General features: G+C 39.6%; 3 protein-coding genes across 9 annotated transcripts in view; 2 read left to right on the forward strand and 1 right to left on the reverse strand.

Annotated features, from left to right (window-relative positions):
• Positions 1 to 3593, forward strand: part of LOC309700123 (cyclin-dependent kinase-like 5) — a 51939-nt gene extending 48346 nt beyond the window's left edge. For all 3 annotated transcript variants that reach the window (XM_082523534.1, XM_082523536.1, XM_082523535.1), the window contains 2 exons: positions 769 to 930; positions 1474 to 3593. In XM_082523534.1, coding sequence (XP_082379660.1) covers positions 769 to 930; positions 1474 to 1833 — 522 coding nt within the window. In that variant the 3' untranslated portion in view covers positions 1834 to 3593. The remainder of the gene's footprint in view (positions 1 to 768; positions 931 to 1473) is intronic.
• Positions 3594 to 3675: 82 nt separating this feature from the next.
• On the reverse strand, positions 3676 to 9490 carry LOC309700124 (retinoschisin-like). Its single transcript, XM_082523537.1, has 6 exons — positions 9384 to 9490; positions 9042 to 9067; positions 8748 to 8946; positions 6813 to 6954; positions 6532 to 6727; positions 3676 to 5072 (listed from the first exon to the last, which is right to left on the reverse strand). Exons 1-6 carry the CDS (start codon positions 9436 to 9438, stop codon positions 4920 to 4922), a joined length of 771 nt encoding a protein of 256 aa, XP_082379663.1. The 5' UTR covers positions 9439 to 9490; the 3' UTR covers positions 3676 to 4919.
• A 1952-nt stretch (positions 9491 to 11442) lies between these two features.
• The window catches only part of LOC309699896 (AP-1 complex subunit sigma-2), a 30342-nt gene continuing 26320 nt past the window's right edge, over positions 11443 to 15464 (forward strand). For 4 of the 5 annotated variants that reach the window (XM_082523119.1, XM_082523120.1, XM_082523118.1 and 1 more), the window contains exons 1-2: positions 11582 to 11691; positions 14432 to 14610. In XM_082523119.1, coding sequence (XP_082379245.1) covers positions 14432 to 14610 — 179 coding nt within the window. In that variant the 5' untranslated portion in view covers positions 11582 to 11691. Of the gene's footprint in view, positions 11692 to 14431; positions 14611 to 15464 lie in introns of all 5 variants that reach the window. The other variant, XM_082523117.1, reaches the window with a different exon arrangement.

The raw sequence follows: 15464 nt of genomic DNA on the forward strand, positions 1-15464 counted from the left end.
GCTGATGACAGAGCACAAATAAATGCAATCTGGCCAGGAGGAGGAATCAGGCAGTCAGACTCGGAGTCGGTGGAAAACGGCATTTACTGCATGAAGAGGATATCATTTGAACTGCGTTTGAATTACGCTCAGAAAACATCTTTTATTTATCAGAAACGAGTGGAGTGTTCTCTTCTCTTCCTCAGATCAGCAAACACATTGGGGTTTGGCTTCTGATGCATGTTTTTTGTCCGTTTTCTTTTTATTTCTTCTTCACTGCACTGGAGATCAATAAGTAACAACGCAGGTTATCAGATGTAACTTCACATTTATGTCTGTGATGAATGAGCGCATGTAAAGGGTAACATGAAACACAGAAATCTGTTTACTGAAGACGCTCATTTCCAGCTCAGACTCTGATAGAGTAGCTTTTGCATGACTCACAGTTCAAAATAATCCTTATTTAAGTTGATTAGCTGTCTAAAAAGCACAATTTTAGCTCTCTTTTCCTCTCAGGTACCTTTCTACTGATTGGCTGCTACTCAAAAACAGAAGGTGCAGGGATTGCCTATTCTCTCTGACATCATGCAGAACCAGAAGTAGAAAAAACTGTTAGAAATGAGTGCTTAGGCCAGTTGGAAACAATATAAATTAACTTCATAAATAAAAACAGTTTAGCAGATTATGTGAGTGTTTTATGTTGCCCTAAACATTGTGCACTGCTGTCCTAGTCATGAGTGTGAAATGTGATTGGATGAGTAAATTATACCTCCGTGCTCTGTGTCACAGGTTTCCAGTGAAGGCGTGGATACGGTCATCCAAAAGTCCTCCAGGTCTTCAAGTCACCAGAGCAACCGCCACAGGTCACGTGACAAGAGCAGAGACCGGGACCAAGACCGAGACAGGGACAAGGACTGGCCGCCTGAGAAACTGTCCGATTCACACTCTTCGGTGAGAGTTCTCCTCGTGCGCTGTTGTGAAGTGCTTGATCTAAACATTTATTCATGAGCTGCGTTTCGTTACATACGCTCTTCCCGAGGAGAGCGCCAAATAGAAATAAGAGCAGGTATCCTCGTCTAGAAGATCTAATCAATGCAAATCAGCATCACCTGCTAACCAAGATGTCAGGGAGAGAAAAAACAGATGGCGAACACAAAGGGTGATAATTTCTTCTAGAAAAAATGCTCTTTTTCGCTCCTAAAGATTGAAATTTTGTATAAATGTTTCAAGAACTGAACTGTAACTGAGCCAAATAAGTTGTAGACTTTTATATTTTACCAATTTTCCTGTCTGTCCAGGATGATTTAGTAATCAAATAAACTGTGACTCAGATGTTGGTGTTTAATAAAAGCAAAGACACACCTTAATCCCTTCCCTGCAGTAATCATAAGAGACTGTCTGACTGGACTGATCGTCCGTCATCGACGGGATTAAACCTGTCGTGAGCGCAATTTTTCTTTCCTCTGATATTTTGTGTTCTGTCGTGTCTTTCAGAGCCAACCGCTGAAGTCGCTGCGCAAGCTCCTGCACCTTTCCTCCTCATCGTCCAACCAGACCGCATCTTCTGACATGCGCTACCAGCCGCTGCCTAACTCATCCTCTGCTCAAGGCGGTTTCACCGAGAGCCGGGGTCACTCAGGGGTCAGCACGCCCCAGCTCAAGGCCCGACAGTCAGCGTACCCGCTGCCCGGACAGCTGGATTCGGGCTGGCACACGTCCGCCCTGGGCCGCCCCGAGGGCAACCCCTACCCGGAGCAAATGAGCATCAAAGGAGGCCAGAACGGGCACGGCTTCGGACGCCCGTCCAGATCTCGTATGCCAAATCTCAACGACCTGAAAGAGACAGCTCTGTGATCTCCAGCGCCCCACTGCTCTCACGCGTGTGTCAGACTCCTCTGTTACCACCTCCCTCCTGTAACACCTGCTCCACACACACACACAAACACACACACCAAACCATCAGTTCAAACACTGCTTGCAAACAGGCCAAAAGCCTTTTTACGTCCAGATTTTTTTAAAGCTTCCATGTTTGATAGACTTTATATTAATACCTATGTAATTCTGATTATAATTTGTATTATAAAGTAAATATATTACAAATTCAGTGTATATATATATAAATGGATAGATAAAGTGTAGATTTTAAGTGTAAGTATTTTTGTTTCTATTAAATATAGAAATATAGTACATTTTACTGCGTAGTATTATTTAAGACTAATCTAAGGCATTCGAAGCAAATGCAGTTTTATCAGTTGTTACAATAGAGATTTGTAATGTCAGTATCTTGTGTTCATCTCGTCCAGGATTGTAATTCTGTGTCCAAGCTGTCTTGCCTATGGATGTGCTCTGTCAGACTGGTTACAGACGCTCAAATGTGCAACTGCGAGCCAGTGCAGCCGTGTTGAAATCTAGCTATAACCTGTGCAGTTTCTCTGAGCTGCAATTGACAATCTAAAAGCTTACGTTTTATTGCTCTTTTCCTTCTTTCCATTTTCTGAAAAGATTTTAGGTTTTACGTCTTAAGTGCAGCCATTTTAGAAACTACGGTGCCATCAACTAACAGAAAGCCTAACCTACATCGCCCTCTGTGGGAGATATCGAAGCACTGCATTTCCTGTTTTCTGACTGAGATTGTCAGGCACATTTAGACTTTTCCATGCACTGTATGTGTAAATGACCATTTGCATAATATAAACCAATGTTACGCAAATAGAGCAAACCTCACAGTTTAAAACAAATGTGTATCTATACAAAGGAGATGCAGGAGCGTTAACGTGCCCTTACGGATGAATTATAACGTGTTCAAATGTTCTGCAATGCTTTGAGCAAACGTCAACAAACATCTGCAGCTGATAACAAAGGAAGTGGCTTTTCTCTGAAAACTACAGGATTCAATAAAGACTCTGTTGTTTGATTTTTTTTTTTTTTTAACTTCCAAGTGGTTCTGCTTGTTTGACCAGTTAAAAACATGTAGAAATGCACCCAAAAAAAACCCCATTTAAAGTTTAACTGCTGTAAATGTAGATTTCTTTATTTTTTAGAAGGTAACAGCAGTTAGAGGAACAGATAAGCCATTCTGGGTGTATGTGGTACAATGACTCCCAGCCTGTGAAAATAACCCAAGCACCACTCCTCCACCTGTTAGCTATTTAACTCCACACATTACAATATTTAAAAGTGGATATTACAAGTTTTCTTTGTTTAATACACTTAAACTGTCAGTATTAGGGTAATGGAACAGCATCTCTTTTAGTAACCCTTTTAGCCAGACTGACTGACTGACCAGATGTTTCTGCCATTCATACGTCCATTTACTTGATTTGTATACATTCAGTTTTTCTACCAAGCACATTTTCCTTAAATATCAATTATATGAGTAATTAAACCTTTGATTTTGTTAATTTCAGCTGCATTTTACTCCAAATTATTACTTCATGTTTATTGAGGGTAAATAATAATTTTGTTTTGAGTTTACACTTAGCTGTTTCAACTATTTATCCATTATTTTAATTACTTCCACCTAACCATCCATTTAAAAGCTCCAGCTTTTTCAGCTAGTTTAATGTTTTCCAGCTGCTATTTTCCCATTTATTAAATACTTTAAGCTGAACTATTTTTCACATTTATCTATTTCTCTGTTTTCAACCGTTATTCCACTATTAGCCGTTCCAGCTGTTAGTTGAACGTCATCAGCCGTTGCAACAGTTTCTTTTCTTCTTCTCTTTTTTAATTGAAGCTAAAATATGCTTATCCCAGCCAATTATCGATGTACTCTGGCCTTTTCTTTCTTTAGCCATTTCACCATCGCCCACCTGTTTTCTGACTGAGGTTGGCTTTCCTTTAACATTAACCGTTCGCCCATTTCTTTCCACAGCTGTAGTATTTCTTTCAGCTGCAGCATCCTCGCCCTGGTTGGGAATCACTGTACTGCTGTATTTTTAACTGTTTGCACACACTGAACCACTTGGGATATGCTTTGGAGAAATCTTAAAATGGAAAGGCAGCGGGGGGCAGAATCTGTACTGTAACGTTGTTTTTCTGTTGGAAATAAAGTGCCATGAGAGTAGCTTGGCAGAAATAAATCCTAACCTTTTTAATGTTGCACTTTGAAGAGACTACGTGGCTCAGCAATATTGCTCTGTAAATTCTTCCTCACTTTCATGTTCGTGTGCGCAGTGTGTGAATATTGAAAGACGAGGGAGGGGGGCGCCCCCGCCGGCTCCTGCTGTAACGCGCTGAGCCCAGACATGACCGTGTCGTATTGTGTGTGGTGCATCTGTAAGGACTGTGCACACTCTGTACTTGACACGATACGTTTCTCTCTTTGGATTATTGTTTCGCTGAAGGAGCACCGTGTATTATATTAATACTGATGTGTGACTACTTGTTTGGTAATATTTATAACAGAGGATGTTTATCAACTGTTTAAATGAAATCAAGTATTAAGTTTGTGCTTTTATTACAGACACAAATTAGTAGCATAGTCAGTGTTTATCTGCTTTTTTTTTCCCAACAGAGCATTTACATGACAGCATAAACTCCCAGATGAATGCTTAACAATTTTAGATTATTCATGTTTACATATGTAACAGTAAATCTCAAATAAAACAAGCCCGTTTGATTTGACTCTGAACATGTAGAAGCTTTTTTATTTCCTGACGCAGTTAATAACTGCTTTATTGAAGGTAACAAATTTCAATTTGATCTGGAACAGTTTGGTGTTTACGTAACAGCACAATGCGCTTTTGGAAACTTTAATACAGACAAATAATCCATCAGAGGACACCAGAGATGTCCACCTGCCCAGAGAACTGTGAGCCTCACCAAATGGGGACAGACTAGACTTGTATCAAAGGATCTTACAGTGTTAGACAAATATTCCCCTTTTGGCAAGTGACAGGGTTGGCAGGGGAATGATGGTCAGTGAGGTAAGAAACACTTCAGGTGCATTTGTTCATGCACATCAGCAGCTCCATCCTCATGGCAATGCGGGTGTGCCAGCCCAGCGGCAGCAGGCGTATATAACGAGCCACAATAGGCGGGCGCAGCAGGTTTTGTACCGTGGAAGAGCGATCAGAGTTTCCGTAGAAGACCTAAACAAAAAGAAAGTACACAGCATTTAAACATCCAGAGTGCTCATTTTGTATCATTTACACACACAATAATCAGAAAAGGCTCATGAAGAGGACCTTCTATGATTACTTCCACCTCCATAGTTTTATTCTTTGAATAGCTTTGCATGATTTCACAGTTCAAAGTACTGTAATCCTTATTTATATTAACGGTGCAAACACTCAGTTCATCTACTATATGAATCAAACAATTTTAGCTCCCTTTGACTCAACTTTACTCTGATTAGCTTCTCATCATTAACCAGAAGCTTTGATTTGCACAGCTATGTGCATGATGTGACCATATTAGTATCCTATATTTTTGACAGCTTAGAAAGCCAAGCCAAATAAACTCGGCAGCAGCTATGTGTGGTGAACTACTAAATCATTCACGAGGACTTAAAGCAGTACCATATATATAGCAGAAAAGCATAATAGGTCCACATAAAATTACAATATAACAGCCTCTTAGTTGGATATATTTAAACACTTTAGTGTGTACTGATTGGTGTAGGCCAGAGATTTCAAACTCATTTTATATTGTGAGCTTTATGCGGCTCACTTCGAGCATAAATCAAATCAAAATTAATTTATATAGCACATTTAAAAACAACAGTTTTGATCATGAAATAAAAATAAAAATAAGACAAACACAACGCAAGACGAGACAAACATAGAAACCAACCAAATGATAATCAAACTATCTTACATCAAAGCCAGAGTAAAAAGATGGGTCTTTAAACGAGATTTAAAAGACTGAACAGTCTCAGAAGAGCGAATGGCAAAAGGGAGGTTGTTCCACAGTCTAGGAGCTGCAATAGCAAAGGCACGATCGCCTCTGGTTTTCAACCTAGACTTAGGTTGCATTAAGAGCATCTGGTTAGAAGATCTTAATGCTTTTATAGGATTATACAAATGAATAAGTTCTGTTAAATAGCTAGGGGCAGTGTTATTTAAGATTTTATAAGTGAGGTGGACAGATGAAATGCCCTTCTCTGTCAATGTAAAGATGTTTAACTGCACATATAAACCCTGAGATTACTGCAATTTAATAATAATGATGGATTGCATTTATATAGCGCTTTTCAAGGCACCCAAAGCGCTTTACAATTCCACTATTCATGGAAGAGGCTGCCATATCGCGCCATCGGCCCCTCTGGCCAACACCAGTAGGCGGTAGGTGAAGTGTCTTGCCCAAGGACACAATGACCAGGACAGAGAGCCCAGGGATCGAACCAGCAACCTTCCGGTTACAGATGAGCTTCCCAACCCCCTGAGCCACGGTAATCCCAATAACAGATGTCAGTTTTTCCAAATTACAAAGAAATAATGCTGAAGTAAATGAAAGTGGAAATTTTGGGGGTAATTTAAATGGTAAAAAAGGCCACAGGACTCAGTTATTATGACGCTTTCATATGTGACTCCTGTTTAGTGTACCTACCCTGTTATTTCCAGTCTGGTCTTTGTAGTAGATCCAGTTAAGAGTTTCTAAAGTGCGGTACTGGATGCTGTATTTAGTGATCCACTCATCAGCGTCGCAGCGGCCCTGGGTGAGGACACCCGACACCACGCTCACCTCCTTCAGGTCGATCTGGATCCACTGGTACTGATCGTTGAATTTGGACAGCCATGCGCACCTAACAAAGATTCACATTCCCAGTTATTTGTTTATCTGGGGTGCGCTGTGTGACACGAACTGGAGACTGGGTGGCCTTGACTCACCCAAAGCCCTGGTTGTTAAGGCGAGCCTTGTTCGGGATCCAGGAGGAGTACCAGCCGGTGTACTGGTCCTGACTGGAGCAGCTGATTTGGTCTGAGGTCACAGATCCAGATTCAAATCCCAGCGGTCTGTGGTACGGACATTCTGTGAAAGGAAACATTTCCAGGTTACTGTGGCATTAAATTGTATGAATTCCTGAAAATAAACACTTAGTAAACTTTCTAAACACTTCCAATGAGCTGGGATGCAGCGATTGGTTCGTTTTTGTGTTAAAAATGACTTAATGCCATTTGATGTTTTGAAGCAGAGCACAGGGTAGATTTAACTGAGCACAAACATTACACGTTCACATGGTAGCAACTACACTATGTTATGTTCTGTATGGGGTGGTCATGATGCTATACTATATGCCTTTTGCTTAGACGAGCAGTGAGCAACAGGTACCAACAACCTTACTGACATTGTGCAAGCACAACAAAATTACTGTTGTGCTAAGCTCATCAAATAACAAAAATAAAAATAAAAAGTAGAAAATGTTAGAAATACGAAATATCAAAATATTGGATTAACATTGTCAAAAAACAACAACTGCATATTTGCAGAAAACCAAATCAGCACAAAGATCTCACACCAGCTGTCAGCACTGTTGTGGAGAGGTGATGAAATGGACTTGTTTTGCAGCCACAGGACCAGGACACCTTGCAGTCATTGAGTCGACCGTGAGCTCTTCCGTATATCAAAGTATTCTAGGGGCAGATGTGAGGCCACGTGCCCCGCAGTTAAAACTTGCGCAAGACTGGGTCATGAGGCAGGGCAATGATTAAAGCCCAGCAGCATCTCTATCAAGGAATCAAGGTGCTGCCAAGGCCGAGTCAAAGTCCAGACCTCAGCCTCACTTTAATGCTTTTCACCTTAACCTCAATGAACTCAAGGAATGCTGTGAAGAAGCGTGCGACAAAATCCCTCCGCAGTGATATGACAGAATGATAAAGTCATATGGAAAACAATAATTTCAAGTCATTGCTGCATAATGCTTCTGCAGTTTCACAATAAATAATGACACGGTGGAATATGTCATGTGTCGTCATTCTTCTGATGCATTATTTACCCAATGTTTAAGACCAGGTAAGGACCAGATGGTTTTCCCGGTTGGTTAAACCAAAGAAGTGAAACAGGGTTTACTTTCTTTTTTCCATGATGATAAATTGACTTCAGGTAATAAAAAATATATCAGTTACTTCAGATGAAAATTACTCCCTCTCACCCCTGACTGGATTGGTTTGAAGCTGTCAGAAAAGCGGATGATAGAAGTGATAGAAGAGCTGCCTGAAATGAAATGTTTATTCCATTTTAAAGACATTAAGAACGCAGCAAAGTATCCTCTTCCAGCTTTTCCTCGTGTAATAGTCCAACTTTGCTAATCAGAACTCTTGCATGATGAGGTAGAAGAAGATGATCGGGGCATTTTCTGATGTGTGCTTCCTTTGCTGGTATCATAGGTGAAGGTCATGGCCTATTTGGGCTCCCTAATCTGTTCGTCACATTCCAGCACAGGTAATGAGATTATCTGAAAAGCATTTGCCTGTGCAAGCTTCTTCCTCACAGCTGTTCATTTCTTAACCTTCAGTGCAAGCCTCTTTCATCTTACAGGCTGAAAAACTGCAAGATCAGAGAGGTGATTGTGCACTGCTGCAGCATGAAAGCACATGAGGACACAGCCAGCCTCCATCAGCTGTTTGATCCATCACAGATGTTAAATAAAGATCCACAGGACACAACTCTGCCCACCATTCATCTTCACATGCGTGACTTTCTCCTGCAAGTTAGTGTCCTTTGTATAAAGGGGAACCCATTAATCACTTTTTAAAACCTAAAAAAGGGCATCCAGCATGAGTATAAGTGAAACAGACAGAGGACTACACAGGTGGAGTCCTCACCTGGCATGCAGTTCAGCAGGTGACTTTGAGATGGTGGCGGTGTTGGCAGTGAGGTCGGGGGAACAGGTGGGATGACAGCAGGGATGCGTGCAGATTCGCAGTCACAGGTGCAGGCTTTCGCTTTTGTGCTCCAGGTTTCGATCACCTCCTGGTCCTCCTCCTGCAGGTCCAGGTCCTGGATGACCTCCTCCTCCTTCTCCTGGAGATCACACAGGGTGGAATGAATCGAGAGTTTGCTCTCAGAGTTTAAGACTTTTAAACCACATTTTAGACCTTTTTGAGACTCTTTCTTACCTCCTCTGAGTGAACAGTGACAAGGGCTATACACCCCATTGACAGAAGCATGAAACGTAAGAGCAGATGATAGAATAAAATGTGTAAGAAAAAAGAAAATGACCTAAAAGAAGCACCATGTCAAACAATCTTATGAATTATTGGATTGCATCTGAGGATTGCATGAAGGAAACACCAAGGAAAAGCTTTTTACCCTCTTTATAATTTCACTTGCAGCAGCAGCATTTTTGTGTAGTACTACGCACTGCTGTTTTAATAACTTGTGGGACCATTAGCATTATCATAAAGGCACAATAACTGTTGCGATTATTTTAAGGCAGGATCAGCTGCACAGTGACTTACCCTGAGAGAGAAGCAGGAGGAAAAGCACAGCAGCTTGACAAGCAGGCATCTCCATCTTTCCTCTTCAGCTGTGCTGAAATGAGATGTGTATGATACCCACTGCAAGTGGATGGGATTACTGTAATCCACAGGCCTGCAATGGCCTTACCTAATGCTCCTTATTGGCCCTTAGACACCTCCCTCAGGTGCTCTTGCACTGAATGTCATCACCTCATCAATAAAAAGTGGGCATCATTCGTGATGGCAGTGGTGTCTTTGAGGTTTTACACTCAGTTGAAAAAGCTAATTTTGTCACTAAGGTCATTTATGGTCCTATTATACATCACACATTTGTTTTTATCATAAATATACTTTTTCATTTATCTGTGCCTGATAAAGGCTGCTTTAGGTAAGCCATATCTAGACACAGACCAGTACCAGCGAATTAGTATTCAGTTTGGGTACAAACAAATATGATCAAATAGGCCTGAAAGCAGCAGGTTTGTCTATGACAAAAAAATCACTTTAAATTCAAAGAAATCAGAAATAGTTACAAACATTTTAATATTCGTTTAATATGTTTGACTTACACTGGGATGGATCACAGTTACCCACAATTGCCATCATCCATAAAACTCACAACCTACAAGTTTAATAATTTGTTTAAAAAGGCTACTGTAAATATAGGCGGAGATTTTAATTTTGTAAGTTTGAGAGTTACTTACAATTCAGAGTTATCCCAGCATGAAGAGATGGGATGTAATCTCACATCTGCTTGTTTTTGTCAGTTATCTGGCTGATAATTGTAATTTATAACATGACAAGTTGCCCTAAGGTGCCTGAAATCTTATAAAAGCTGGTTGTTTAAATGTGGGTCAAAAAGATGACCATGGCAGATGTTGCAAGTTGATTGTTCCAAAAGTCTTATTTCTAGAATATTGAAGCTTTGCAGTGACGTTAATCCGTTCAAATCCCCAATCAGTGCTGGCTGTCCAATTAAAATAGACACACTAGAGTTCCAGTTAGGAAACCACAACAGTTTCCCCACCAAGTAAGCACAAAGTATTCTGTTTTGAGAACTTAATTTTCTATTCAGATGTTCATTTTGCCCTTTAAAAAGTTTGCAATCCTGCACCTCTACCATTAAAATGTCTTGGAGAGCTTTGTTTATAACACCTTTAAGACCAGATCCTCAGGTGACACACACACCTGCTTTTAATTAAGATTCATTTCCATCCTTTCATCATCATTTTCATGTCATTTACCGATTTTACAGTATGTTTTTGTAAGTGTTGGCCTAGATGTTTTTTAGGTTTTGCATATATCATATTCTTCTACAGCACATGAAAGTTATTGGCTAAACCTGATACGCTGTATCCTTACTCTTATGAGAATACTTCTGTGTGTTTTAACTGACAAATAAAAAAAACAAAGCTAACAGTAAGTACCGAGGCTCAGTTCAGCACTGCAGCTTGAATTGCCCAAAATTTCAGTTTTAAGTGTGGAAAAAGTTCTCTCAGGTGTGTCATCACCTGACAGGTTGTGGACTGAATGGCCACTCTGCAGCACACAAACCAAACTGAGTCAGATGGGAGACTTAATGTATGTCGGAATGGTGCAAGACTGCTATTAAAATGTTTGAAGAGTTTAGTGAATGATCTGATGTGTTTCAGCAGGCAAAAACTTAACTCCGTAAAAAATCCACAGAAAGGGACGTCATTAACATGCAAAAGTAGAAAATAAATAGGGTAGGGAAAATTTAAAAAGCCAAAAATACATTTTTTGCAACATACTGTGGTGCTTTGTCTTTTTGTCTTTGAATGGTTTTTGGCCAGCAGAAACTATTAAAATGACAAGGAAGGGTAAACTTAGACATAAGAAGAATATAATGTATATAGAGAGATTATATTAAATAATAAAATACATTTTTAATTTTGTAATAGATTCAGTGTAATCAATTTAAATATTTAATTATTTTTTAGATTTAGTAATTTAATTTTTATTTTTTCAGTTTTTGTTCTCCATATCTTTTCAGTCTCACTTCAGGTTGTTCCGTCTCTGTTTAATCATTCAGCATATGTTTGAGGTAATGAAGTTTGAATGGGCGGGACGGAGTGGTTTGATTGCTGTCCGTAGCAGCCAATCATTTGTATGTTGTCTAATTAGCGCGTTGACAAAGGCGGGGACTACAAAAACGTGTCAGCCAATAAAAATCATCATGTTCGCCCTAGTGGCCAATCAAAAGGTTGTTATAGACTGGCCGTGTTTCTGGGTGGTGTTGGGTGGCTCATTTCTTCCGAGGGGGGTATACACAGTGTTATTATTCAAGGTAAGTAGTTTTGAATGTGTGAAATTTTGTTTTTCCATTAAAATGTACAAACGCGCTCGGTCACCTGTGGGTTTTTTAACAGGCTCTATGATAACAGGACGTGCTAAAGGTAGCAGTCGCTGAATAACGGTGTTAACGGTACTTCCTTTCGTCTGTGTTCATAGCGGCTGAAACGGGATGATTTCAGTCATGTTTCTGGTTTAGCTACATGGATTTAAATGCTTTAAAATTTGGCCGTGAAAATAACTGTGGGGTTGCATGTGTTTGAATGCTTTTAGTGAATTTAAAACATGCCCTGTGCGCTGTTTTCCGTCAACTGTTTACCCTGTATTTAAAACTGAAGTGAAAATAGTGTTGGTATGATGGAGGGCTGTCGAAGTCGATCGATATAGCTTTTTTTTTTGTACCGATACCAAGACTCATTCTTAGTAATCCAGGGGATTGGTATCAAAATTTACAGTCAGATAAAATGCTGGTGCTTTAGCAATATGCAGACCACATTTTATGACAGGAAAGTTGTTATTCAAAGCTTTGCTGCTTTTTTTCTAATTACTTATACATTAGATTTAGATTTAGATTTAGATAGAACTTTATTAATCCCTCGGGTGGGTTCCTCTGGGAAATTCGATTTCCAAAAAAGCACAGCACCGACAGAAGTTACAGAGTTATACACACACACACACATATATATAAATACAGAGACAATATAAATAAAATATACGAAGGGGATAAACAGAATAAATAGGAATAAAAATAAAAATACAAGTGAATTGCACATTTCAAGTATTGAGTCTATTGCACCGTTGACTATTTACAAAAGTATTGCACAAAAGGTATTGCACAGTGAAGTGAAGAGGCACTACAGCTTAGTTGTTCCCCCCTCCTTTGTCCTCCTGTTTCCCCTCCCTCTCCCCTCCAGAGAGGAGTTAAACAGTCTGATGGCGTGTGGGACAAAGGAGTTTTTAAGTCTGTTAGTTCTTGTCTTTGGGAGAAGCAACCTGTCACTGAACAGACTCTTCTGGTTGTTAATGGCCGTGTGCAGAGGATGCCTGGCATTGTCCATAATGTCCATCAGTTTCTTTAATGTCCTTTTCTCTGCCACTGTCACCAGAGTGTCCAGCTTCATGCCGACCACAGAGCTAGCCCTCCTGATCAGTTTCTCCAGCCTGGATGATAATGTGTACATGCAACGATAATTGGAGTTGATGCGTTATTGTTCTGTTATTTACTCTTAATTTACTCACTTGTTTTTGGCATGCCACTTTGTCAACTTTTTAGTGTTGTGCATTTTCCCATCCTTATTTTTCATGTATTTTTAAGGGAATTTGAATAAATTTAAATGTATTACCAATACCAAGAGAAATCCTTGCAGTAGACTGGCAGCCTGTCTGTGGTGTGCCCAACCTTTCAGCAATTGGCAGCTGGGTTAGGCTCCAGCCCCTCCCTGAAATCCTGATTTAAATAAGCGAAAGAAAGTGGATGGATGGATGGATGGATGAATGGAATACCAATAGAATTGACAGTAGATACTCCTCTTTTTTCTGATAGAGAACTGAGTTTCTCTGTTACTACCACACTTACTTCTTTGATCAATTTTAATGTTCTTCTATTACAGTTTTAGCTGTTTGGGGTAGTCTGAAGCTCGCTGTTAACTTAGGTGAAGGGATGCACACAACTACTCGACTAGATATTTAAACATTAAGCAAATTATTATTATTATTATTATTATTATTAATGTACAACAATGTTTTTGTGTTGGTTTTAAAGCACTGTTTACACAGGACTTGCAGCAATGTCATGACCATAGACGATAGAAAGTCAGTAATATTTGGAGAAGAAAAGCAACAACAACAAAAAAACATTAGTGACGTGATGTAGGTAGGGTCCTAAGATAAACCTTCCTTATTTCAAGATGAACAATTGAAGCTACTGAAAACAAGATTGCAGGATACAATGCATTGGCAAATGACAGGGTAGTAAATACATTATTAGGTTACCAGAGGCAACCAGATTCTTAAGTGCCTATTACAAAACTAACCATCAGCTTCAGTGTTGTTGTTGGCTGGTGTTAGCTATTTTCCGATATATTGGTATTGGCATGTATATTAGATTATAAATGAAAATTTAAAAAGTGGAGAAGAAATCACAGAAACACCAGCTGTGTTATTATGAGTAACAATGTAATCCACAAGCTTTGGGATAATTAAAACAAGATTATTTTTAAACAATGCTGTCATACTGTCTTAGTAAGGATTGTTAAACAAATACATGTAACAGATGTTAGGGAAATAGTTGATGTATGTTACAACTGTCTAGGTTTTGTATGTCAGAAAGGAAAAAAAATATTGGCTTATGTATGAGAGTTTTAAATAATCAAATATCGGTATCAGTATTGGTCTAAAAAAAATCATGTATCAGTCAAGTTATAATCGATAGCAGGCTTTTTATCTTTTACACATGGCAGCAGATCATCCAAAAACAGCAACTCACTGTCTAATTTGCACTGGTTGTCCTTTATTATTCATTTTCCAAAATTTGATTGACCTGATTAAATTATTTTTAGGCATCATTTTTATTCAATTTAACTTGTCAGCATGTTACATCACATAAAAAGTGCTGTGAATTTCTTTTTTGAATGCCTTTTTTGTGTCTCTTTGTGCAGATGTCTTTAACCGCCCACTCCTTCCTCTCATGTCTTTATTCACAGCCCCTCTGTTTTTGTGTCATCTCTTCATTTCAGATGCAGTTCATGCTTCTTTTCAGTCGGCAAGGCAAGCTTAGGCTCCAAAAATGGTACGTGCCTTTGTCTGATAAAGAGAAAAAGAAGATCACCAGAGAGTTGGTGCAGACAGTCCTGGCACGGAAGCCTAAAATGTGCAGCTTTCTGGAGTGGAGAGACCTTAAAATTGTGTACAAGAGGTGGGTAGGAACTGGACTTGTTTCTGAACAAAATGTGTTCTGGTTGAACGCCCTCAGAATAGAATATTTTCACACGTCCCTGGGCAATTCATAGGCCCGTCATTCATAGACATGGCTCTGCTGGGGAATCAGGAGAGTGTTACCAAAGAGATGAAGGCATCATTCATGACAGCACTCAGACTACAACAAGAAAGAGCATTAATTTAGTCTCATTATATCCTGTTGCTGTGCCAACGGACAAGGAGGCAGACTGCTTGTGAACCGGAGTGACCCCACTGGGATGGGCTAACAGAGCCCCTGAACTGCTGATCAGTCTGCAACCATTGCCCCACCACACAGATGTTTATGTCCTCAGTTAAATTCTCACTAAGTGTTAATAGTTCTTAGTATTTTTTTTACATATGTAAAAGATAGATGTAGCAAATGTGATATTACCCATTGGTTTAGGCCATTTTGAAGGACCGCTGCTAGGATTTTGACCATCACTGTGTTGGGTTTTTGGAATCAGAAGTGACCACATGTGAACAACAGGGTGGAGTACTAAGTTATCAGTGTGTTATTAGGCCTTGTTAGCAAGCCATTTCTTTAAATGATACTGGTGGATTACCAATCGGTGCTAAGTAACAACTTAAGAAAAAAATCTAAAATTTCACTCAAATTTAAATTGACTGTATAAATGCATGGTGTTTGATGGCCTTGGTTTGGAGCCACAGTATCTTGGTACCTTGCAGTTATTGAGTCGACTATGAGCTCCTCTGTATCTCTTCTAGAGACAAATGTGAGGACGTCTGTGTGACAGCTAAAGCTTGTCTTAAATTGGATTGTGCAACAGGACAATCCCAAGTATAGCAGTA

This window comes from Aulonocara stuartgranti (assembly GCF_965226115.1).
Source record: "Aulonocara stuartgranti genome assembly, chromosome: 23".
Taxonomy (NCBI): Eukaryota; Metazoa; Chordata; class Actinopteri; order Cichliformes; family Cichlidae; genus Aulonocara; species Aulonocara stuartgranti.

What these genes read in the sequence shown, in the direction of transcription:
- LOC309700124 (XM_082523537.1), bottom strand. Translation starts at nt 9,438, where the DNA reads ATGGAGATGCCTGCTTGTCAAGCTGCTGTGCTTTTCCTCCTGCTTCTC. An exon ending in CTTAACAACCAGGGCTTTGG is followed by an intron (nt 6,728 to 6,812) that starts GTGAGTCAAGGC and finishes AATCTTTGTTAG; the next exon opens with GTGCGCATGGCTGTCCAAAT. An exon ending in ACCAGACTGGAAATAACAGG is followed by an intron (nt 5,073 to 6,531) that starts GTAGGTACACTA and finishes CTTTTTGTTTAG; the next exon opens with GTCTTCTACGGAAACTCTGA.